The sequence below is a fragment of the Chiloscyllium plagiosum genome, chromosome 6 (genome assembly GCF_004010195.1).
Source record: "Chiloscyllium plagiosum isolate BGI_BamShark_2017 chromosome 6, ASM401019v2, whole genome shotgun sequence".
Lineage (NCBI taxonomy): Eukaryota > Metazoa > Chordata > Chondrichthyes > Orectolobiformes > Hemiscylliidae > Chiloscyllium > Chiloscyllium plagiosum.
The window spans coordinates 81,719,178-81,745,198 of NC_057715.1; the positions used below are offsets into that span (position 1 = coordinate 81,719,178).

General features: G+C 40.7%; 1 protein-coding gene across 3 annotated transcripts in view; it reads right to left on the bottom strand.

Moving 5' to 3' along the window:
* Positions 1–26,021, bottom strand: part of atp8a2 (ATPase phospholipid transporting 8A2) — a 567,355-nt gene that overhangs the window by 521,465 nt on the left and 19,869 nt on the right. The window contains exon 1 of one of the 3 annotated variants that reach the window (XM_043691979.1): positions 11,001–11,244. The exons of 1 other annotated variant lie outside the window; for it this stretch is intronic. In XM_043691979.1, the coding sequence (XP_043547914.1) occupies positions 11,001–11,103 (103 nt within the window). In that variant the 5' untranslated portion in view covers positions 11,104–11,244. Of the gene's footprint in view, positions 1–10,042; positions 10,873–11,000; positions 11,245–26,021 lie in introns of those variants that run through there. One more of the 3 variants, XM_043691980.1, reaches the window with a different exon arrangement.

Consider the following 26,021-nt stretch of genomic DNA (forward strand, 5'->3'; position numbering starts at 1 on the left):
ATGTGACTCAGCCAACGTTGTCTATCTTATACGTTGCAGGCAAAGATGCCCTGAGGCATGGTACATTGGGGAAACCGAGCAAAGGCTATGACAACGGATGAATGGGCACCGCACAACAATCAACAGACATGAGTGTTCCCTCCCAGTTGGAGAACACTTCAGCGGTCTGGGACATTCGACCTTGGACCTTCGGGTGACCGTCCTCCAAGGCAGACGTCAGGACAGGCAGCAGCGAAAAAGTGGCTGAGCAGAGGCTGATAGCTACGTTCGGTACACATAGGGAGGGCCTCAACTGGGACCTTGGGTTCATGTTACATTACAGGTGACCACCATTGCACTATACACACACACAGACACACACCCTTACAGACACACATACTCTCACACTCTCTCAGGCATCCTCTCAGAGACTTAGACCACTCTACACTCATGCACACACACATATACATATACATTCTCTCAAACATTCACAACCCCCTCACCCCAGACACACACTCCCACACTCACACATGCACCCCCCTCTCAGACTTCAGACACTCTACACTCACTACACACACATATACACTCTCCCTCACACTCACAACCCCCAACCCAGACGGACAAACACACATATACAGACAGACAAAGACCCAAATGCACACATATATTTTGTGGGGTGCATTTGTACTTGCATGAATTCATGTAAAACTCTGTTATCTCACTTTTTAGATTAGAATCAATCTAAACATCATGGCATAGACAGAGAACACAGGGGGCTAACACCTTCAACATATTGTCTAGCTAACACCCATTGTTACAGCTAACATGAGAATGCAACTTTTAGAAAAAAGGTTTTGTGATTTACACATGAAAGAAGTGAAACTATCATGGTATTTGAACAGATGAAAGATTCAACAGACAATCAAGGTATTTTTCAATGTATAATTTCAGTTACATCACACTGTAAATGTTTGCTAGAAATTCTGCGCCTTAGAATTGTGTCCTCCACTATCACCTGATGAAGGAGTGGCGCTCCGAAAGCTAGTGTGCTTCCAATTAAACCTGTTGGACTATAACCTGGTGTTGTGAGATTTTTTTAACTTTGTACATCCTAATCCAACATCGGCATCTCCAAATCTTATTCAGAGATTAGATTCTCTGGTCCAAGACTCTCCCATAAGGAAAAACAACCTTTCCACGCTACACATAACAAGGTTGCCCCTCATTCTTCTAAATTTCCATGAGTACGGGCCCACCTTTCTTAATCTCTCCTCGTAAGACAGTGCCTCCACACCCGTTAACAGCCCTAGTGAACTTTCTGTGCAATGCCACCAATCCCTGTATGGCTTTCCTCAATAAGGAAACCAAATCTGTTCAGAGTTCCAGCTGTGTCTGCCTATTGCCTAGTATAGTTTAAACAATGATGTGGAGGTGCTGTTGTTGGACTGGGGTGGACAAATTTAAAAATCACACAACATCAGGTTGTAGTCCAACAGGTTTATTTGGAAGTACTAGCTTTGATGGACTATAACCTGGTGTTGTGTGATTTTTAACCTAGCTTTAGCAAACATTGCTAATCAAACTCTTTGAAATAAAAGGTCAACATTCCATTTGTCTTCCTTATTATCTGCTGAACGTGGATGCTAGCTTTTTCTAATTCATGCATTAGCATTCCCAATTTCTTCAGTTCTGTAGCTTTCTGCTGTCTTTCACTATTTAAATAATATTCAGCTCCTCTATTCTTCTTGCAAAAGGGAACAAGTTCACATTTTGTCCCACAGTAAATATCAACTCCTGGGTTTTCGCCACTTGCAGACCCTTTGCAGATTCTGTGCCATCTACAAACTTGGCCAGAGTACATTCACTTTCTTCTTCCTAGGTATTAATCCATACAATTATTTACATTTTAACTGTAGCACTGGGTCCGTGTCAGTAAATAGCAACAATTTATTTTTACTTCTAATGTACAGTGTGTAGTTTTAAATGTGAAAGTAACAAAATGATTTAATCCTAGGCATTTCATACACACTTATCAAGGAGTTGGCAAGGTAGATGTCTATCATCCCAACCCCAATCCATGCCTCTAACTTTCAAAACAAACTAATACTTATCAAAATCTGGTAACTGTAGCAAAATTAATTCTCTCCATCAACTATTTAGTATCAAGCTTGTCAGTTGTTAAAAAGAAATGAGAGATCTGGGTAAAATATGCACTGACCCTACCTCCTTAAAAGAAAGCTCCCTGTAATAATTGCAAATCCATTATTTTGCAATTCTCAAGATGAGCGATGTCAGGGCCAGGAACTTTGCAAATCCAGCACATCAAGAACATAGTTTTGTTTTCTTTATTCTTGCATGGAATGTGGGTGTCACTGGCAAATGCCATTCAGACTTACATTTCTAAGAATGAAGCATACACTCCAAGTTTTAAGATTGCAAAGGATCATATGACTGTGTTGTTGGGTGCTATTGCTAGTGGAGACTTAAATGTTACTTTAACATTGACAATGCTAATCACATCATTGGTGGAAGCCTCGGTTGATATCAGTAAGGATTGCTTGCAAGCAGTTTGGCAGAAGCTTCACCCAGAACTACTTCATCATTTAAAGGCGTTGAACTGTCAAAGGAGCTCCCAGCAATCAGGCAACATTGTGTCACTCTTGCAAAGCAAGTTGGACTTGAAGTGGAGACTGAGGATATCAAGTTAAAAATCACACAACACCAGGTTATAGTCCAACAGGTTTAATTGGAAGCTCACTAGCTTTCGGAGCGACGCTCCTTCATCAGGTGATTGTGGAGGGCTCGATCGTAACACAGAATTTATAGCAAAAATTTGCAGTGTGATGTAACTGAAATTATACATTGAAAAATTGATTGTCTGTTAAGCCTTTCATCTGTTAGAATACAGTGATAGTTTCACTTCTTTCATGTGTAAACCACAAAACCCTTTTTTTTAAACAAGTTGCATTCTCGGGTTAGCAGTTAACAATGGTGATAGCTAGACAATATGTTCAAGGTGGTATATGTTGAAGGGATATCAAGGAGCTGCTTCAGTCACGCAGTCAAGACCTCTCCATAGCTGATCGACAACAACTTATTGCTGTGGGGGAAACTGATGTTTGAGGTGAAGACAATGAAGTCCAGATGCAGCACCACGAGATCTTTCCACTTCCTTTTGTCTTCTATCCTGAGGAAAGTTGAGAAACATTGGCACCCAACAACACAGTCATACGATCCTTTGCAACCTTAAAACCTGGAGCGTGCGCTTCATTCTTAGAAATGCAGTTGTGGGTGACATTTGCATCCAGTATAACCAGTCTCGTCCAAATTGAAGATCCGATTTAAGTTATAGCCTTCTTTCTCAAATCAACTTTTTCGCCACGGGAGAAAACGACACCTCACGTTCCTCGTCTGCACTGGCAGCTTCGCCACCTAACTTCATGTTATGAAAAGCACAGCAGTTCTTAAAGATAGGAAACCAGCCACTACAAGAACTGAAGGCAGGCATACCTTCAGAATTTTCAGCTTTTTACCTTAAGTCCTCATAAATTGATATGGCTTTCTGTTTTATCGTAAGAAAGGTGGTCCCAGATACTTTTTCGATAGATCTTCTCTCTACACACTTAGAAGCCACTCCATCTCCTCAAGTTCCTTTGTTCGTGATCTCACAGAATCGAGTAAGAGCCAATGGGAGATGGCATTTTAAAAAATAATTCCTCAATTCATCAATCGCGATACAGCTAAACTGCATTGACAAAATGCACGTTATAAGAAAATGACCTGTATTTTGAGGACTTTGCTTTATTTTTTTAAAAACTTGCACTTCTGTGATGAATTCAGGAATAGCAGGTTCATTTTTCAGTGCATTACCCTAGTAATTTGTGACAGTTAGAAGAGTTTCTTCGAGGGAACATGTGCAATTTACTCATCCCTTTTGCCCTACTTATTAAATACCATGTCAATTTCTTCACAGTTTCCCCCAATGCATCATCAAGTAAATCTCAACAATCTTTCAATCTACATTTTTTAACGTTAGAAGACTATTTCCAACAGAAGATAAATCCTCGTACAACAGGAACCAATGTAGTCAGTACAGCATTGGAAAATCTCCATCCTTCCTTAGCTCTCTACCATTATATTTCATTCCAATCCAGATCAATTTCTTTTTCTGAGAAAGAAGCCAACTGTTGGCGCACTGTTCTTTAAATTATTTTGACTGTGTTCCCAAAACAGAATGTCAGTAAAGTGAATGCACAATATTGAATAAGTAGTTAAACTCCAAGTCTAAAAACAGCTAGGAATACAAAGCTAATTAAAACCTTGAAGCCATTTTTTCTTGAACTTAGAATATATTAAACAGTACTTGCTATGGTTCAGCAAATTCTATTCATTTCGTGAGATACAATTTCTCTTTACAGTTACAAAAAGGATTATGTTTCTTCTAGTGTATGCTTTACCTAGCAGATAGACAAAAACTACACCCATCCCATCCTTCCTCCAGGAAACTCTTGTCCTTTCTACCCAAAGAACTGTTCAGTCATCTGAGAACACACAAATTACAACATCTGGCAGATGTCATTCTAACTTCAAAGGTTTTTTTACTCAGAGTGGTAAGGGCATGGAATGCCCTACCTGCCAATGTAGTTAATTCAGCCACATTAGGGAGATTTAAACAATCCTTGGATAAGCATACGGATGATGATGGGATAGTGTAGGGGGATGAGCTTAGAACAGTTCACAGGTCAGTGCCACATCGAGGGCCAAAGGGCCTGTTCTGCACTGTACTGTTCTATGTTCTACGTTCTAAAAGAGCAAACAATTCTTTTCAGGCAATTATTTCCTAGAAGTGTGTGGTGGCACAAAAACAGTTATCACCTGAGTTAAGTGTGTCATTTGTACCCATATGGTTTCTGAGACCAGGTAAAGTACAGTTATCAGATTACATGACTCACACACTCTGTGGCTCAGCTAGGACCATGATTCCAGTGGAACCGATAACACAGCTTCCACTGAAATAGTATATCCAGTTCTAGACAGAAATAATGTAGTATAAAGTTCTACTGTCAAGAACATTTCATTACTCTTTTAAATCACTGATGACTATTTGTACCCATTTCATTACAGCAAAATAGTTGACAAAAAAGACACGAGAATATGAAGCGTCAAGTCACAGATCCGTTTCTGGTGGGTTCTTCAGCAACACTGAATGAATTTGAAAGAATAGATTAAGATCTTCAAAGGAAATTTCCACATTCTTTATTGTTTTGCACTATATTATTGTTAGTTTGTTTGAAGTTAATGTCTGACAAGCTTATGCTATTACTAGACATACTAAAACACATGAAGAACATGTTACAACAGAACCAAAAACTTGGTCATGCAGAATGTTAAAAGAGAAGCAAGAATACAGGAAAAATGATCTGAAAAGGCCAAGCCCCTTTGTGATCAACAAATCATTTGCAGGATCATGAATTTTATAAAAACACAATTTCCAATTGGAGATAAGTGTCAAGACAAATCTCTGAAACTGCTTTCACTATAAAAGGAAATAGCGAAACAACTTTTATCATTACAAACTACTTTTCTGGTCAGTAAAATTCTCAAGTATAATCCCAGCAACACATAAAAGTATTGTACTGCATTTGATTACGTATCTGTGTCTATCTTCTAGTTTTTCATCCTAGTTTAAAAGAATGAGGTAACTAGCTTTCATTTCATTTGCCAAACAATTCACAAAACAGTGACAAAAAGTGAATAGCAGAGAATTTGGCTAAAAGCCTAGAATAGGGTAACTGTCACTTTGACTCATCAGAAATGTCACACAGACAACAAGCACTACTTATTTAACTAATTCAAACACTGTTCATATAAATACTGTAAAAATTTAGTTATACAATGATAATTATCAGAAAACTCACTTAAAGGTAGAAAACATTTCAACAAATAAAAAGGATGTAGATAAACCAAGTCAGGTATCAAGCAGCTATAAATAGATGAAGAAGCAAACCAATTGCATCACAAACTACGTTTTGAAAATATTTCAGGATTCAAAAACAGGAATTAAATTTGTAATGTAAGCTTTAGTAAAAGAAAAATTAACATCTATTGCATTACATGTAGCACACTTCAAAAACATATCGCTAACAGTGGAGAGCTTTTAAGTGTTGTAAAGATGACATACATTTCATAGCTTTTTCTTCTTTTGTACCAAATACAAAACACTGCTGTACAGTCTAAAAAACGCAACTTTAAATTTTCAGTCAAGTAGTGATTCATATAGCTCATCTATAAAAATATTTTTTGCTATAAATATAAATATTTGAAATTCTCTACTCTGCAATGCACAAAAGCTCAAGTCATTAGGCACATTCAAGTAAACATCAATAGATTTCTAGTTATTTATAACATCTAGGATTTTGGGAAGCATTAGCAAATAGCATATAAGTAAATAAGCCATGATTCAGAATGGACCATTCCTGACCCATGTTCCCACAGAATTATTAATTAACTCCCACTTTCTTTCCTTGTACCAGCTTTTCCAAAGCAAATACATCAAGGCTAGATTCCGTTGCTCCCGATGCGGTCTCCTCTACACTGGGGAGACTGGGCGTCTCCTAGCAAGCGCTTTAGGGAACATCTCCGAGATACCCGCACCAATCAACCACACCACCCCGTGGCCCAACATTTCAACTCCCCCTCCCACTCTGCCGAGGACATGGAGGTCCTGGGCCTCCTTCACCGCTGCTCCCTCACCACCAGACGCCTGGAGGAAGAACGCCTCATCTTCCGCCTCAGAACACTTCAACCCCAGGGCATCAATGTCGACTTCAACAGCTTCCTCATTTCCCCTTCCCCCACCTCATCCTAGTTTCAAACTTCCAGCTCAGCACTGTCCCCATGACTTGTCCGGACTTGTCCGACCTGCCTAGCTCCTTTTCCACCTTGCCTCTCCACCCTCTCCTCCCTGACCTATCACCTTCATCTCCTTCCCCACTCACCCATTGTACTCTATGCTACTCTCTCCTCACACCCACCCTCCCCTAGCTTATCTCTCCACGCTTCAGGCTCACTGCCTTTATTCCTGATGAAGGGCTTTTGCCCGAAACGTCGATTTCGAAGTTCCTTGGATGCCGCCTGAACTGCTGTGCTCTTCCAGCACCACTGATCCAGAATCGAGATTGGATCCTTGCACTGTCTTTACCATAAATAAATTCTTGCATCACTCCCTCAAAGTAGAAATAATAAATTAGATCAGTAAAAATTCTCCCATCATAATCACTTATTAGCCCTTATTATTTTATTTCTACACAGATGTCCATATTTTTTTCATTAAAAGTTTCTATATCTTTACTCAAGATCAATCTCAATTATTATAAATTCTTGTTTTTTTTTGTTTTGAATTTTTTTGGAGTAACATCTGCCTCTCAAGTCAGTGGACATGTTAATGCGTGCTTCCAAATGTAGCAGTTTACTTTTGAAAATAATACAGCTACCAACATTTTTATTGATTACAATATGATCTATCCTCTGTCATTATATTTCCAGATTTTAGAATACAGATTGTTCTGAACAGAATTGAAGCTGGGCCATAAATGTTATGACAAAAACACTATCTGTATAATGCATGATATATCCTTGTAAAAGAACATCACCCTGTTCCACCTTATCCCACTCCTTTGGTAAATTAAATGAACTTCAGCCATAACATTGAAACAGAATATTATGTATCCAACTTAATTTGTATTCCCTCACAGACAATCAAAAATCTATTATCAAATTACCCAGTCAAAAATTCAAGGTATGGAGCATTATTTTACCGCACAGCTAATTACCTATTACAACAGTCAAAAACTCAGACTCTCACCTGTTTACAGTATGAAGAATGCCATTTGGCTCATCATGCCTATGATATTTAACAAAGATTGACTACACAAATCCCATTTTCCAGGTCTTGGCCCATGGAACTGGAGGCTGTGCAATGCAAGTCAATATGTACTGCATAAACGTTATAAGAGCTTCTGACTTAACCAGCTTTTCAGGTGGAGTTCAAGATTCCCACCAATGAGTAAAAAAAAAATTTCTCCTCTACTCTTGAAATCTTCTACCTCTTTCCTTAAACTTATGCCGCATGGCTAATGATCCCCTACTAATGGAAAGGTGCCTTCCTATCCACTCTGTATTCCTCAATTTTATATATCCCTATCAAGTCCCATCTCAATCTTTGTTGCTCCAAGGATGTTATTGCACTAGAGAGGATGCAGAGATGATTTACCACTATGATGTTGGACTGAACTCTTTGGAAAGACTGGATAGGACAAGGTTCTGAAGACGTATAGACTGGAAGACCATTTTGTTGACTGCACAAAACATGTCTTTAAAATTTGGTTGTTTAACAATTTAAGTGTCTGCTACACTTCTGATCTGACCTCACTTTCGTTTTCTGCCTGAATGGCTAGCTAAATGGAAACTTAAATTAAGACAGTGATTAGTCATTTCCCAATCTTCTGGACTTGGCCAAGTTCAAAGATTGCCAATTATCTATTTCGTCATACCAGAACTGAAATATTAACTTTGCTTCTTTCTCCACAGATGCTGCCAGATCTGCTGAGTTTCTCCAATATTGTGTTTATTTAAATGCCAATTGCTGGAAATTCAAAACATGAACAGCAAATTCAAAAATGCTCAATAGATTTGGAAAGAAAATGAGAATTAACAGTTCCAAGTGATAAACTTTTGTCAGAACTGGAAACTTCTACAGGAATAGGCCCTCGAAAGTTCAGAGACAGGGAAGGTCAGAGTAGAATGAATAGAGGAGGAATGAACATAACAGTAGATAACTTAAAATTATTGAACTTGGTCAAGTCTAGAAGGTTGGGAAATGACTAATCAAAGTTTTATTCTAAGCTTTCTTTAAGCTCTATTGCAGCTATGTGGGCAGAAAAGAGAGATCAGATCAGACGTGTAGCAGACACTTAAATCAGTGTACAACCAAATCTTAAAAACGTACTGTATATCGACTGGGGTATCCAACAAAATGGTCTTCCAATCTGTGTTTTGCCTCCTTACTGCAAAGGAGATCAGTGGAAATATAGAATTGTGAAACTAAAGAAGTGCAACTAATCACTTCAAAATAGTTAGGTTTTGCCTTCAAATCCTAACCATCGTTCCCACTTTATTCAGACAATAGATTCTGGCAATGATTCTCCTTTTAAGATTTACCATTTCTCTCAACCCATCTTTCTTGATTTGTCCTATTACTGTCCTTTTCTATCTTGAGCTATTATTCCTCTATCATTCAATTACTTCTGCTTTATCACAAACCACTCTTCTGCTCCTGGCTGCTCATACCCTCACCTGCCCCCCAAAAAGACACACACACAACTTCCACTTCCTGTGTTTCCTAAAAACCTGTGACATCTCTAAAATATTCCAATTCTGATAAAAGATTACCAGTCTAAAATGCCAACCGTTTCTCATTTCACCTATGTTGCCTGGAACATTGACTAGTACCAGTATTTTGTTTATAAACATCATCTATTATTCTGTACAGTTGATTTCTTTCTTTGGACTGTTCAAATCAAGTTTGCCATTGCTCACAGTAAACCTCATTTCCTCAATACCACCCCTTCTGCTAACGTATCCAAAACAATTAATACTGTGAACGTCAAATCAAAAAGAAGAGAATGAAGAAAGAATGCCTAAGGAGACAAAATTAAAGTCACTTAATTAGTGGGATGTGGATTTTCCTCTGGTGATTCATCAGAGTTCACAATCTCAGCACTTTAGTAATGGTACCTTTAATTCTTCAACATGTATTTTCAAGGGAGCCCTTCAATTGCTGGACTCATTAAAGTGTTATTTTTGACATCATGATCCTAATTGAAAGTCTGGAAATACTAATTACCAGATCAGAAATGATTGCCTTTGTAATCAGAGAGGAGTGGTTATTACAAAATGCCAATGCAAAACTGAATCATTACAAGATAAAGATAGATACAGAAAATTATACCTAGTCTAGCCCAAAACTAAAACTCTCCACATATATATTAAATAAGGATTTTACCTTGATTACTGTAACCAGATGGCAGTTATTCTCAATATGAACAACTTTCTACTATCTGCCCAAAACTTGCTCTTCAGTTTGAACCTGGTCTCCTTTTCCTCATGGCATAGCATGAATGATGCGCTGCATTTATCTTTTTACATAATTTATTGTTTCATATAAGCCTTGATAAAGTCCGTCAGTTGCCTTCTTTCAAAGATAAGTAGCGCAAGTTCCTCCGCTCCTCTCATGATTATATTTTTCGATGCTGGGGTTTAGCTGGGACTGCACTGACATTTTGATTGAAAATGCAATAGAAAAAAATTGCATTTCCTAATTGGGAATCATCTAAAAACAAATCAGCCAATTTGCTGAAAAGATTAGGCATTGGCTCGGAGGTGCGATGACATTTGGCTCAGTATGTAAAACCAGTTTATAATATATACGCAATAACATGTTCTCACAGGTCCGTACATCCAAAATCAGCGGACAAACAAACAAAGCTGATAGATGGCAGGGAAGAACAAAAAGCTGACGTAGAACTGAAACTGAGAAGGGAACAACAGATGGAGGAGGGGGAGGGAGGCTGTGTATGGCCTGAAGGTAGCAGAGGAGGATCATAGTCGAGGTTGACAGGTCGGATCCTCAGTACTCACGCACTGCACCATTTCTATCAGAGTGCCATTTGTCAAACGACATTCGGAATATCACTTGCAATGTGCAGGCAGGGTTCAGCTACTGATGATCACTGCGCCTGGACCCAGCCCACACAGACTGGGCGAATCCATGGCCAGGCAAAGTGATCGGTAACAAGCATCACAACAATAAAAGCGGTGGCGTGGCTCTGCTGTCATGGTTCGACCTCTTCGATGAAAACCAAACACCAACAAAAATAAACCTGTCACAGGCGAGTCAGTCCCACTCAACTGCTTTGTCAGATTAAAAGGTGCGCCACCCAATTCGGTTTTCCCCCACTCACCTCCTGACGAATGGATTTTTTTAGATTTCCTGGGGAAAGACATCTTGCAGCGGCGGCAGGGAGGTGAGGTGAGCGGAGCTGAGCTGCTGACTGTCACTGACATGCTCCTGTCCGCCAGAAGCGGCCTCTCTGCGGCGCTCCTTCTCTCCACTCTCTGGCGCCAAGCAGCAGCGCCATGTCTCTGATGGGACCCACGCGTAATTATTGGATAACCGCAAGTAGAGTGAGCGCAAAGAGAAGAAAGCACTTAGCAATTAATAAGCAACTAGAAAGGGGTTATCAGTGGTACACAGTCTTCGACTCTGTCATTTTCCTGTCCGTTTACAATGCACTGTAATTTGTAGAACATCAAAGAGCACTCTGGGGAGTGACAGATTCAGTGTGAACCCCAGTAATCCCTGTCATTCGGTTCTGCGTTTTCTTGAGAGTTTATGGTTTTAAAATTCAATGTGTGAATTAGAGTTACATCCTAAACATAGTTAAGGAGCTATTGGAATTAATTCCAAAATATCCAGGAGCAAATTCGAATTAATGTGGAGTCAAAGAGTTCCCTCACCGTTCTCTGGTTGTATTTAAGAGTTTAATATAGTGTGATTACTGAGCCACTACCTTTATATCCCTTTTTAGTAAACAAACTAGTTGTTCGCTCTATTATGGACAGCTTCTCTTCCACTAACTTTTCCTGTTGCTACCTACTCCAGAACTCTGTTGTAACCTGCTCCTTAAAGTTTCTTATCCTATGTCACCTCTTCATTATGATCTTCAATCTGTCCAGTTTGCCAGATTCTCTGCATGTTTCTAATTTTTTAAAAGTATTCACTGGATGTGGGCATCACTGTCTAAGCAACCATTTATTGCCTATCCCTAATTGCCCAGAGAACAGTTAAGTATCAATCACATTGCTATGGGTCTGGAGTCACACTTAGACCAGACCAGGTAAGGTCAGCTGTGAATCAGATGGGTTTTTCTGATAATTCACAATGGTTTCATGGTTATCATTAGACTCTTGATACCAGTGATTACTTTTCTTTACTCCAGATAACTTTACTGATTTAATTAATTTGTTACATGTTATAGATAGCAGCTACCATTTAGGGTGATAGATACCAAGGTCAAATAACAAGACAACATCCAGAAGCAACAGAAAGATTTATGAGAGAGAAAATGAAGGCCAAGCCATCTGCTCAACAACTGAGGATGAAAGAAAGATGGATCCAGAATGCATGTACACCCCATACCAAATGGTCTTTGCTCTGGATTCACAGTAACAATGCAATGTCAGCAACCAGAATTGTGACATTCCCAAGGAGAGACTGTTTACAAGTCAATATGATTCTGACTTTTTATGACTAGAGAAGCCTGCTAAATGGTTTCATTACAGTGACAAATATCAAAAAAATTCTTAGTGTTGACGGTGGCTATACTAGGGAGCAGTGGTGAACTCCACAACAAAATGGCAACTAACAGAACAGTCTCTGGCTTCTGATTGAGTCAATTTCCATTGACCAGGGATCTGTTACAACTATAAATTCATTGGATAATTAAATGTTCAGTCAATAAAATGGGGTGGGGGGTGTTGGAAGATGGGTAGTCAGAATATCAGGATATCATAAACACTCAAATCGATCAGAAATAGTCAAATGGGGAGAGGCTGACAGTAGCCAATCCTTTTACAACTTTAATTAACCTCCAACAACAGACTTAAAACAGATGTAGGCCTGATTTGTGCAAGAAAACAAATGCCAATGCCATCAAGGGAGTCAAGAACGCAAATTCAATGCTATTCTGCTGAACTATTTATGGAAAATGAGGAGAAAGTGAGGTCTGCAGATGCTGGAGATCAGAGCTGGAAATGTGTTGCTGGAAAAGCGCAGCAGGTCAGACAGCATCCAGGGAACAGGAGAATCGACGTTTCGGGCATAAGCCCTTCTTCAGGAATGGGGAAAGTTTGTCCAGCAGGCTAAGACAAAAGATAGGGAGGAGGGACTTGGGGGAGGGGCGTCGGTTCCTAACCTGAGATCTTCTTCCCGACCTCTCCGCCCCCACCCCACTCTGACCTATCACCCTCACCTTGACCTCTTTCCACCTATCACATTTCCGACGCCCCTCCCCCAAGTCCCTCCTCCCTACCTTTTATCTTAGCCTGCTGGACAAACTTTCCCCATTCCTGAAGAAGGGCTTATGCCCGAAACGTCGATTCTCCTGTTCCCTGGATGCTGTCTGACCTGCTGCGCTTTTCCAGCAACACATTTCCAGCTATTTATGGAAAATCCCATACAAGTACTTGACCACAAACAAACCAAAAGGCTCAACAAGTACTTGTCAATTTCTAGTGGAACAGTTCAACAGAGGCAGCTTTAATGGCTTCTATCTTTTAAAAATGAGTGGAAAACAAAAACACATTTTTTTCAAAATGCAAATACTTTTCTTTGTATCTGCCATCTTTCAGGACTGCAACAGCCATTTTAAGGCCGCAAAAGGGTTCAGAAAAGATTTACAAGGATTTGAGCTATAGGGAGAGGCTGAACAGGCTGGGAAAGTTTTCCCTGGAGCGTCAGAGGCTGAGGGGTGATTTTACAGGAGGTTTATAAAACGATGAGGGGCATGGATAGGATAAATAGGTAAAGTCTTTTCCCTGGGATCGGGGAGTCCAGAACTAGAGGGCATAGGTTTAGGGTGAGAGGGGAAAGATATAAAAGAGACCTAAGAGGCAACATTTTCACACAGAGGGTAATATGTGTATGGAATGAGCTGCTAGAGGAAGTGGTGGAGGCTGGTACAATTGCAACATTTAAGAGGCATTTGGATGGGTATATGAACAGAAAGAATTTGGGGGGATATGGGCCAGGTGCTGACAAGTGGGACTAGATTGGGTTGGGATATCTGGTCAGCATGGACGGGTTGGACCGAAGGGTCTGTTTCCATGCTATACATCTTTATGACTCTATAATTCATAGGAGGCATTTTCTTTTTTGCCATTCCTGACAATTTCTCTACCAACTCCTGAGGTTTGTCAATCTAACTAATGTCCATAAGATTGAAGAACAGCATCTCAGAAAAAAACAATGATCAAATATATGCAAGACAACCAGGCCTATCAGCATCAACGTCAAAACACACCAGGATAAATTATGCACTTTCAAGTTGGGTTTTGAAGGGCAAATTAAAATAAGTTGGTTTTACAAGTAGTGCTTAAACTATGCTTTGGGAAACAAGGCTGTAAACTACACTTTGACAATGGATATCATACAGAGTACTCATTAGGTTTCATACGGTTCGTTTGCTAAGTAGCATGGACTTAATTAAATAATTGGAAAGGATGTAAATATATTTTTAGAGGGCTCTAAGAGCTTATAGCCTAGAAAAGGCACGTCTCAAAACGTAAGCTTTCCAGGTGATTCTTCAACTGGTGTCCTCACCCATTTCTACACTGAGCTTTTTTTTGTCAAATACAAACATACGAACATAAAATTAGGAGCAAGAGATGGCCATTTTGACTGCTCAAGTTTGCTTTGCTAATTGATATGATCATGACTGATCTGATTTCAGCCTCAACTCCACTCTCACATTGATTCACCACTGTCAAGCAAGAATCAATTTTACTCAGTTTTAAACATTTTCAATGATTCTGCCTCTATTGTTCACATCACAATTTCAAGACATTTATTGACTGAGGAACTCTTCTTCTGTAATGCTGTCAAAATGGCCAAGGCTTGGGGTGGGGGCGTGGAGTTTGTACCATTGTATATGCCATACCTATTAAAACAGAGATTTTTACAAATGTGGTCTACACATTTGTTCTTTTAGTTTAAGGTTAAAAAAAAAAGAAATAGAAGCAAATAAATATTGGAAGATATGACATCAGTCACAACGTTCTCTTTAGCATAGTAAGACAAATTACCATGAGAGAAATTATCTTCAACTGGCAACTGATCATTGCTGAGTACTACAGGCATTATGGGTCTGTTTGCTTCATTAGTGGATTCTCCAGTGTGTCACAGAGATTAATTGCAATCCAGTCTTTCTTTACAGCATGTCAACTTGGCTCCCAAAGTACCAGGTGTGCTTCCCTTCTTCATCATTCCCACAGGATAATGTTGTAATCTCTGCAGAGATTGGTAAGTTTTAAAAAAAGATACTTGCACTCCAGCGACTGACAGAAATGAACATGACACACTTTCAAGGTTTAAGACTTTTACTGTAATAAACAAACTAAAAAGCAAAACAATGTAGCATGATGCTCATCAGCAATTTGCATTCTAAACTACAGAAATTTTACGTATTTAATTTTTTTAAAAACATGCTCAGCCTATTGTCAGGCTCAATTCAGACCAGGTAACATGACCCTTCTTCAGGGAATGGTCCTAAAATGGGCATTCTATAAACTTTAAATTTGTAGCAATGATAATCCCTAATTGGTCATTAGATAATTCACAAATGTGAAACAAAACAGGAAGAAGAAATGTAACAAGGCAAATTGTTTAGTAGAGAGAGGGAGAAAGTCACACAGAGATTAGAAACACAGGGAATAGACTCAGAGAGATGTACAGCACGGAAACAGACCCTTCGGTCCAACTCGTCCACGGTCCAACCAGATGTCCCAACCTAATTTAGTCCCATTTGCCAGCACTTGACCCATTCCCTCCAAACCCTTCCTATTCATATACCCATCCAGAAGCCTTTTAAATGTTGAAATTGTACTAATCTCTGGCAACTCACTCCATACATGCACCATGTTCTGTGTGAAAAAGTTGCCCCTTGGGTCTCTTTTATATCTTTCCCCTCTCATCCTAAACCTATGCCCTCTAGTTCTGGACTCCCCCACCCCCAGGGAAAAGACTTTGTCTATTTAACCTATCCATACCCCTCATGATTTTACACACCTATAAGTCATCCCTCAGCCTCCGATGCTCCATGGTAAACAGCCCTAGCCTCTCTCTATAGTTCAAATCCTACAACCCTGGCAACATCCTTGTCAATCTTTTCTGAACCCTTTCGAGTTTCACAACATCCTTCCAATAGGAAGGAGACCAGAATAGCTCATAATATTCCAAAGATGGCCTAACCAATGTCCTATACAGCCGCAACATGACCTCATATACTCAATACTCTGACCAATAAAGGAAAGCACACCAAATGCCTTCTTCACTATCCCATTTACTTGTGACTCCACTTTCAAGGAGCTATGAACCTGTACTCCAAGGTCTCTTTGTTCAGCAACACTCCCTAGGACCTTATCATTAAGTGTATAAGTCCTGTAAAATTTGCTTTTCCAAAATGCAGCACCTCACATTTATCTGAATTAAACTCCATCTGCTACTCCTCAGCCCTTTGACCCAACTGTTCAAGATCCCACTGTAATCTGAAGTAACATTCTTCGCTGTTCACCACACCTCCAATTTTGGTGTCATCTGCAAACTTACTAACTATACCTCCTATGTTCACATTCAAATCATTTATATAAATGATGAAAAGTGGTGGACCCAGCATCGATCTTTATGGCACTCCACTGGTCACAGGCCTCCAATCTGAAAAGCAATCCTCCACCACCACCCTTTGTCTTTTACCTTCGTGCCAGTTCTGTATCCAAATGGTTAGTTCTCCCTCTATTCCATGAGATCTAACCTTGCTAATCAGTCTCCTATGGGGAGCCTTGTTGAACGCCTGACTGAAGTTCATATAGATCATGCGCACCGCTCTGTCCTCATCAATCCTCTTTGTTATTTCTTCAAAAAACTCAATCAAATTTGTGAGACATGATTTCCTGCACACAAAGTCGTGTTGACTATCCCTAATCAGTCCTCACCTTTCCAAATATATGTACATCCTGTCCTTCAGGACTCCCTCCAACAACTTGCCCACCACTGACATCAGGCTCACCGGTCTATAGTTCCTGGCTTGTCCTTACCACCTTTCTTAAATCATGACACCAAGTTAACCAACCTCCGGTACCTTCCGGTACCTCACCTGTGACGATCGATGATACAAATATCTCAACAAGGAGCCCAGCAATCATTTTCTTGGCTTCCCACAGAGTTCTAGGATACATCTGATCAGGTCCAGAGAATTTATCCACCTTTATGCATTTCAAGACATCCAGCACCTCTTTCTCTGTAATATGGACATTTTTCAAGATGTCACCATCTATTTCCCGACATTCTATATCTTCCATGTCCTTCTCCACTGTAAACACAGATGCAAAATACTCGTTTAGTATCTCCCCCATCCCCTGTGGCTCCACATAAAGGCTGCTTTGCTGATCTTTGAGGTGCCCTAATCGCTCCCTAATTATCCTTTTGTCCTTAATATATTTGGAAAAACCTTTTGGATTCTCCTTAACCCGATTTGCCAAAGCTATCTCATGTCCCCTTTTTGCTCTCCTGACTTTCCTCTTCAGTATATTCTTACTGCCTTTATGCTATAATGATTCACTTGATCTCTCCTGTCTACACTTGGCATATGCTTCCTTAGCTTCACAGGAGGCTCCAAGCACTGAGGATGTCACCTAGATAGGGGACGAAACATCTGCAACACAAATTCCCAGCTCGGCGAACAGAACCACAACAACGAGCACCCGAGCTACAAATCTTCTCCCAAACTTTGAGCTTCCTTTTTCTTAACCAAATCCTCAATTTCTCTAGTCATTCAGCAGCCCCTACACCTACCAGCTTTTCCTTTCATCTGAACAGGAATATACTGTCTCTAGACTCTCATTAACTCATTTCTAAAGGCTTCCCATTCCTCAGCTGTCTCTTTACCTGCAAACATCTGCCCCAATCAGCTTTTGAAAGTTCTTGCCTAATACTGTCAAAATTAGCCTTCCTCCAATTCAGAACTTCAACCTTAGCTAATGGACCAAAGACAAGATCTTTAGGACAATTAGTTCCAGCAGCAGGAAATTACATCTGCAAACCATAGAATTTATAATACTGCTTTCTCATGTTAAGGCAACAAAAAGTATGTAAACATAGAGGAGAGATCACCTACACTATAAATTGTTCCCCATTCAAAAACAGCAGAACAATTTTCCCTTCTTGAAACATGCCAGAAACATTTATTTTTTAAACTTGCAATCAATTTAACAAAAAACTCAAATTCCTCTCTACCAATGTCAAATAATTAAGAAAGCTATTTTTAAAATCAGACTGGGCTGTGGTCTCTTGTGATTACAAAGATAACAAAGATCTGATGATCTCTTGCTCAATAGCAAGCCATCACCTCTGGATTATGTCCCAAAATGCAGACATACTTCATGTTTTTCTCCTTTGAATGGTACACAAGGGCAGAGGTCAAAAAGCAGTTTCAATTCTACCAGAGAGTGGGCTAGTATAACTAACCCAAAGTTACCCCTGTGTTGCAGGTAAAGGAAAACATTCTCTGGCTACTGCAAACCATTTTTTAAAAAAGGAATTGGGACAAAAGAACTTCAACAACAAAATCAGGAATTTCAAAATTGTAATTAGTAATCTATTCGTAATCTCCACTGCATTTGCACATCTAACTATCTGTTCTTTGTGAATAGTTCAGACACTGATGCATTTTTTTTTCAGATTCATCTCTTATTTGTAATCTGTGCATAAATGTGTTGTATTACTAATTCTTCTCACATTTAATAATGAATAAACTCACTTTGTGTTAAGTTAGGAATGCCTAGTTAAATTGAAATTTTCAAGTTCATTTGGATCTGGGAAAAAGGTTTCCACAAGGGGAGGAATCCCTTTTACTATAATGTGTTGTTGCAACCAACTGAGGGAGAGCTAAGTAATGAGATGCCAGTTCATCTCTCCTCATTAAAGGAGCTTACAGTTTTAGGTGTCCTCTTTTGTATTCGTAACCAACTGGGGGAACCTCATCCAGAGTCGAGAGTGTGGTGCTGGAAAAGCACAACAGGTCAGCCAGCATCCGAGGAGCAGGAGAATTGACGTTTCGGACATAAGCCCTTCATCAGGAATGAGGCTTGTGGGCCGGGGGGGCTGAGAGATAAATGGGTGTGGGGGTGGGAATAGAGGGAAGGTAGCCGAGAATGCAATAGGTAGATGAAAGTGGGGGAGGTGGTGACAGGTCGGGGTGGAGCGGATAGATGGGAGAGGTGATGGACAGGTCAGGAGGGCGGTGCCAAGTTGGAGGCTTGGGACTGGGATAATGTGGGGGGAGGGGAAATGAGGAAACTGTTGATATCCACATTTATTCCGTGTGGTTCCAGGGTCCCAAGGCAGAATATGAGGCGTTCTTCCTCCAGGCATTGGGACTGTAAGGGTGTGGTGGTAGAGGATGCCCAGGACCTGCATGTCCTTGACAGAGTGGGAGGGGGAGCTGAAGTGTTCAGCCACAGGGCTGTGGGGTTGGTTCGTGCGGGTGTCCCTGAGATGTTCTCGGAAATGATCTGCAAGGAGAGGTCCTATCTCCCCATGTAGAGGAGACCATATTGGGTGCAATGGATACATTAGATGACATTGGTGGAGGTACAAGTAAATTTCTATCAAATATGGAAGGATCCTTTGGGGCCTTGGACAGAGGCGAGGGGAGTGGTGTGGGCGCAGGTTTTGCACTTCTTGCAGTGGAAGGGGAAGGTGCCAGGAGTGGAGGGTGGGCTGGTGGGGGAACATGGACCTGATGAGGTAGACATGGAAAGAATTATCTCTCCGGAACGCTGATAAGGGTAGGGAGAGAAATATATCTCTGGTAGTGGGGTCCATTTGTAGGTGGCGGAAGAGATGGAGGATGAAGCGACGTATGCGGAGGTTGGTGGGGTGAAAGGTGAGGATGGGTGAGGGGGGGTTCTCATCATCGACCGTGTGGGAAGGAAAATTGCAATCTTGGAAAGAGGAGGCCATCTGAGGTGGAATTAGTCATCCTGCGAAAACATGCGGCGGAGGCCGGGAAATTGGGAATAAGGGATGGCAGTTTAACAAAAGGTAGGGTGGGAGGAGGTGTAGTCTTGGTAGCTGTGGGAGTCGGGTGGCTTATAGTAGATGTCCATGGTTAGTCGGTCGCCAGAAATGGAGACAAAGAGGTCCAGGAAGGAGAGGGAGGTGTCCACAATGGTCCACGTGAATTTAAGGTCAGGGAGAAAGGTGTTGGTGAAGTTGATGAACTGTTCAACCTCCGCATGGGAGCACGGGGCAGCGAAAATACAGTTATCAATGTAGCGGAGGAACAGGTGGGGAGTGGGTGCCAGTATAACTGGGGAAGATGGACTGTTCCATGTAACCGATAAAGAAGCAGGCATAGCTGGGTCCCATATGGGTCCCTATGGCTACCCCTTTGATTTGGAGGAAGTGGGGGGATTGGAAGGAGAAGTTGTTAAGAGTGAGGACTAGTTCAGCCAGGTGGATGAAGGTGTCTGTGGAAGGGTACTGGTTGGGATGGCATGACAGGAAGAAACAGAAGGCCTGGAGGATGGATGTCCTTGGTGAAGATGAGACATTGGGGGTTGGGGAAATCAAAATCTTGGAGGAGGTGAAGGGTGTGGGTGGTTTCCCAAAAGTAGATAGGGAGTTCCTGGACTAAGGGGGACAGTACGGTGTCAAGGTATGCAGAGATGAGTTCAATGGCACAGCAGCAGGCTGAGGCAATGGATCAACCGGGGAAGTCAGGCACGTGAATCTTTGGTAGGAGGTAGAATCGGACGGTGTGGGTTTCATGGACAATGAGGCTGTAGACTGTGGATGGGAGATTCCCAGAGGTGATGAGGTTGTGGATAGTCTGGGAAATGATGGTTTGGTGATGGGAGGTGAGGTTGTGGTCGAGGGGACAGTAGGAAAAGGTGTCTGCAAGTTGGCGCCTGGATTCAGCAGTTTAGAGGTCAGTGCATCAAACTACTACTGCGCCCCCTTGTCTGCGGGTTTGATGGTGAGGTTGGGGTTGGAGCGGAGGGAGTGGAGGGCTGCACGTTGTAAGAGCGGGAGGTTGGAGTGGGTGAGAGGGGTGGACAGATTGAGGCTCTCAATGTCATAGTGGCAGTCAGCAATGAAGAGGTCAAAGGCAACCTCATCCAGAGTCTAGTCATAATACTGTTATAGTCCATCATGCCAGAAAAAGCCAGAGACTGTCCATCTAGCCAACTTCTTATCCTCTTTCATTAAGAACGTATCAATTTCTTTCCTAAAGTAGTGCAGTAAACTGCTACCCCATATAATTTGATCGTCTATTCAGAGGCTAAAGGCACTTGTTAACATACAGTTAGAGAAGGGTGTTGCAGTTTGTGTGTCCTAATAAAGAAAGCACATTTATATCATAAACAAAGCAGATGATGCTACGCATAGGAAATTATATTCATTAACATTATAGCAAAAAAAGCTGACAGCATTTTGAAGGGAAACGCGGCAAAATATTCAGAGCAGAGGAAGAAATGGGGCTTTAAAATTAGTTTTGGATTGCTCTCGTAGTTGACACAGGCACTATAGGCTTCTTCTGAAGAAAATAAATACTACCTGGAGTGCACCCTAATTATTTTATTAAAATTATTTTATATTGCGCTTAGTTCCATCATATTTATCTATTTTAAATAATCCACTCAACCAGATTGACTTCAAAACCTCGATCCTTTTGGAATCCAAAATCACAATCCCTAACAACATTTTCTCACATGTAAATGACCAAACCCTTAGAGTCTAATCAGATAACAGTGGATTATCAAAATGGTAATTTTATCCTTTGCATCATCTCCAAAATTTCATTACACTTCACTTGTGCAGGGGTCACAACAGGGGATAATAATTGAAATGTGTTGTGTCAAAGCCAGATAAAGCCAGAGATTGGTCCTCGATATGATCTTGGCAGAAAACTTTAAACTTTTTTAAAAAATTCAAACTTTCAGTTAATAGCTGAAAAGACGACATGACAATTTTCACATTTTAAGACTTACTGTAGCAAACTAAAAGCACTATTGACCAATACTACTTTTGGAGACATTTGACACTTTAAACGATGGTACCAAGCACTCCTTTTACTTTTAACACAATTGTTAAAAATGGTCCAAGTTTACTTCACACTATCCTTTAAGGATTTTCCTGACAGTAGTCCAAATTGATGGACTTTAGAATTTGCTTCCATTCTTTTCATTTCCTAGCCTAGTAGCTTTTGCTCTCAGAGTTGTCCTTCACACCAAGGGCTTTTCCTTGAGATTCATGCACTAGGTAAGGACAGGAATATCCAGCCTTGTTCTAAATATTCACAAAATTGGTCTTTCAATCTGAGTGCAAGCTCGCACCACATTCTTGTACAGTGAGCCACAGAGAATTAAGCTCAAGTTGCTTTGTTTTCTCCCAAGACTGTGACAATTAGTTGTGTCTGGGAGTTTCAGGGATATGAAACTCCCTCTCCTCAAAGTCCATTTCTATGACAATGTCAACCACAAGAGCCTTGTATTCAGGTAGAAATACTGATTAGATATCCTTGAGACCCCAACTATATTGCATCTTGGAATGAAACAGATAGTTTTAGGAACTGGTTACAATCCAATATTCGCAAAACTTTTCTGGGATTGTGGAGACACAGATTACAAACATGAACACCTTTCACCTTCTTCCCAGAAAAACAATCTGCACACCTTTTAATTTTTAATAATCAAATATCCAAGTGTGTTGTCAGACATACTTCAAGCCATATGAGCTCATATTTTTGCCCTAATTTGAAGACAGTTGCAAATAATCATATAAATCTCATAACTGTCTACATTTTAATATTAACTATCCATCCTAAATTTTCATTTTATTTTCCTACAAACAGCCCCATTTCTTATGTACTTTCTCTGAGGTACAGCTATCACCTTTCAAAGTGCCCTCAGGATCTGCCCATACTCTGATTTCAAACATAAACACCTCTAGTTTACTAGATGGAAACTATGTATAAGGGAAGTTTGTTTCACACTGAATAACATTACTAGATCTATATCTATATTTGGAGTATTTTTGTGCTGCACAGGCTCAAGATGCAGTTTGTTTGAACACACGACAGACACTGCTAGGAAGGATTAATATCCTACATTTATATTTTTTTAATCTGACTAAACCTGGGTACTTCAGGTGTAATTAATATACAGAAATAGCATGTGTGAAAATAATAAAAACTGCTATAGGATTTAATATGCATGAAAATAACTGTAATTTTTAGCAACATTTAAAAAAAGTTTAGCTTTCAAACAATCACGAGTGTTACAAGGTTACCCTTAAGTTAGGAACCCTCTTATTTTCCAAGTTTCCTCAAGTATGGTTAACATGTAAATGATGTAGAAACCTACATGGAAAATTTCAGTAAGCTGTAACTAAACCCATTATGAATTAAAATGAAAATTTCAATATCAGAACTCCATTAAAAAAGGTTTATAATATTGGACAGTATTCCACTACAATATTCCAATTGATTTCCAAGTATGATCATGCATTATATACATAAATAATATATAACGCATACACACTAAAATACACACTCACACAAAATAATATTGTTTCAGTGGATTATGCATTCCAATCTAAATTAAACCATTTTTTTCTGGAAGAACCGTAGAATTAGATTATGCCATTTGTCTCACTGCTAGGTTTTTTTCCAGCTAAGAACCTCTGAACACAACCTTTAGCGGCCATTTTAGAAAGTAAGTACTATCCTTAACTAAACATCTGCCATACAGTGCCATGACTATAACAATCAGCCAATGGCATCCTAGATTCAGGAGCTCAACCTGTCTATTTTATCTAGTAATCAGGAGCAACGTATGCAACATAGCATTCAGAAAAATCAATTAATAATATTAAAATTCTTTGCCAATAGTGCAAAAAAAAGAGAGACACACTAATGAATGTTTGCTATGAACTCCTCGATCATTGTTATTGGCACAGTTAATGATAAAGCATATGCATGCATGATAAAAATTCATACACACATGCACATCTAATGGCTTTGATACAAATCTTTCAGCCCTTCCACTACTAGGTGGCACTGCAACTCTTTCCTTCTCTCAACATTCCACTGCCACCTCCTAGGCAAGTTTTCACTATTGTGTTCTGTTCCCCAATTCATCCAATTCTTTCCCTTACCATGTGGTGTTTTCCTCACTAACCTTTCTCCTACCTCAACCTATTTCCATTTCTTCCCCATCTATCCTTTAAACTTACCTTGAAGAATGCCACAAAATTGGTTTGGCCTGATGGAGAGGCCTTTTTTAAATAAAACTGCACAACCAAGGAATTGGGCCCAAAATTGAACTTGCATAAAATTTGACATGAATTACAGATTTGTGAAACGTGCACTAAGATTTTACATCAAGATAATGACTCTAACCAACGGCCATAAAGTCAGGGAAAACTCCGCCTCCACCAGACCGAAAGACACAGTCAGATTTTACAGTACTTAGGCAATTGAAATGCCTGCAGTCATGGTCTCTCATGCAGGGTGTGTCACCTTGAAGAGCAACTATCAATCATCTCTACAAATAGCCATAATGGTCACAGGCTAGAGTTAGCCAGATAGAGGATGGGGATTCCTGGGCACTGCTAGAGAAGGGGTTAAGAACTTGTGGGTGCAAGTAAAAATTTGGGTGGGGGTCTTCTCATGGGGTCAGTGTGAAACTATGTTCTCTGTGCATACAGGATGCCCAGTCAGAAAGACCCCACACAGTCAATGTCCCACTCAAGGACCTCAACTGTCCTAAATGCGAATAGGTTTCCTATTACCTACCTGACCTCTGGTAAATATCAGTGGTAGCAGCAAATAATGGGCAGAGGTGACCCTGCCATACCTCCTAATTTTGCACTGCTGCTAACCCCCTTCCTTCTGATCCCATCCCCAGCCTCAATACCTACCAGCACACTCCAGGTGGGATTTGTGGGAGCATAAAATTCTGTCCCAAATCTTAGCATGTTGCACTTCAGTTTACAATATGCCAGTTAGTGCAGAGATTTAAAAACTACTGGGTTCCATGACTAAAAAAAAGTGAACAATTGATGGATGAGAACTTTCAAAGTCCTTAACTAACTTTGCTTAATTTTGTTGCAAGTTGGTTCAGATTAGTGACAAATAATCTGTTTGATATAAAAAGAGATAAATAGAGTCATAGAGATGTACAGCATAGAAACAGACCCTTCGGTCCAACCTGTCCACGCCGACCAGATATGCCATCCCAATCTAGTCTCACTTACCAGCACCTGGCCCATATCTCTCCAAACCCTATTCATGTACCCATCCAAATGCCTCTTAAATGTTGCAATTGTACCAGCCTCCACCAGGTCCTCTGGCAGCTCATTCCATACACGTACCACCCTCTGCATGAAAATGTTGCCCGTTAGGTCTCTTTTCTATCTATCCCCTCTCACCCTAAACCTATGCCCTCTAGTTCTGGATTCCACAATCCCATGGAAAAGGCTTTGTCTATTTATCCTATCCAGCACGGAGGGAATGGGCACTGTCCAAGGGTCAGCACCAAGGGATCGGGCACTGTCCGAGGGTCAGCGCGGAGGGAATGGGCACTGTCCGACAGTCAGCCCCAAGGGATCGGGCACTGTCCGAGGGTCAGCAACAAGGGAATGGGCACTGTCTGAGGGTCAGAGCGGAGGGAATGGGCAGTGTCCGAGGGTCAGCACCAAGGGATCGGGCACTGTCCGAGGGTCAGCGCGGAGGGAATGGGCACTGCCCAAGGGTCAGCGCTGAGTGACCGGGCACTGTCCGAAGGTCCCTCATAATATTGTAAACCTCTATAAGGTCACCCTTCAGACTCCGACGCTCCAAGGAAAACAGCCCCAGCCTGTTCAGCCTCTCCCTATAGCTCAAATCCTCAAACCCCGGCAACATCCTTGTAAATCTTTTCTGAACCCTTTCAAGTTTCACAACATCTTTCCGATAGGAAGGAGACAGGAATTGCATGCAATATTCCAACAGTAGCCTAGCCAATGTCCTGTACAGCTGCAACATGACCTCCCAACTCCTGTACTCAATACTCTGACCAAGGAAAGCATACCAAACACCTTCTTCACTATCCTATCTACCTGCGACTCCACTTTCAAGGAGCTATGAACCTGCACCCCAAGG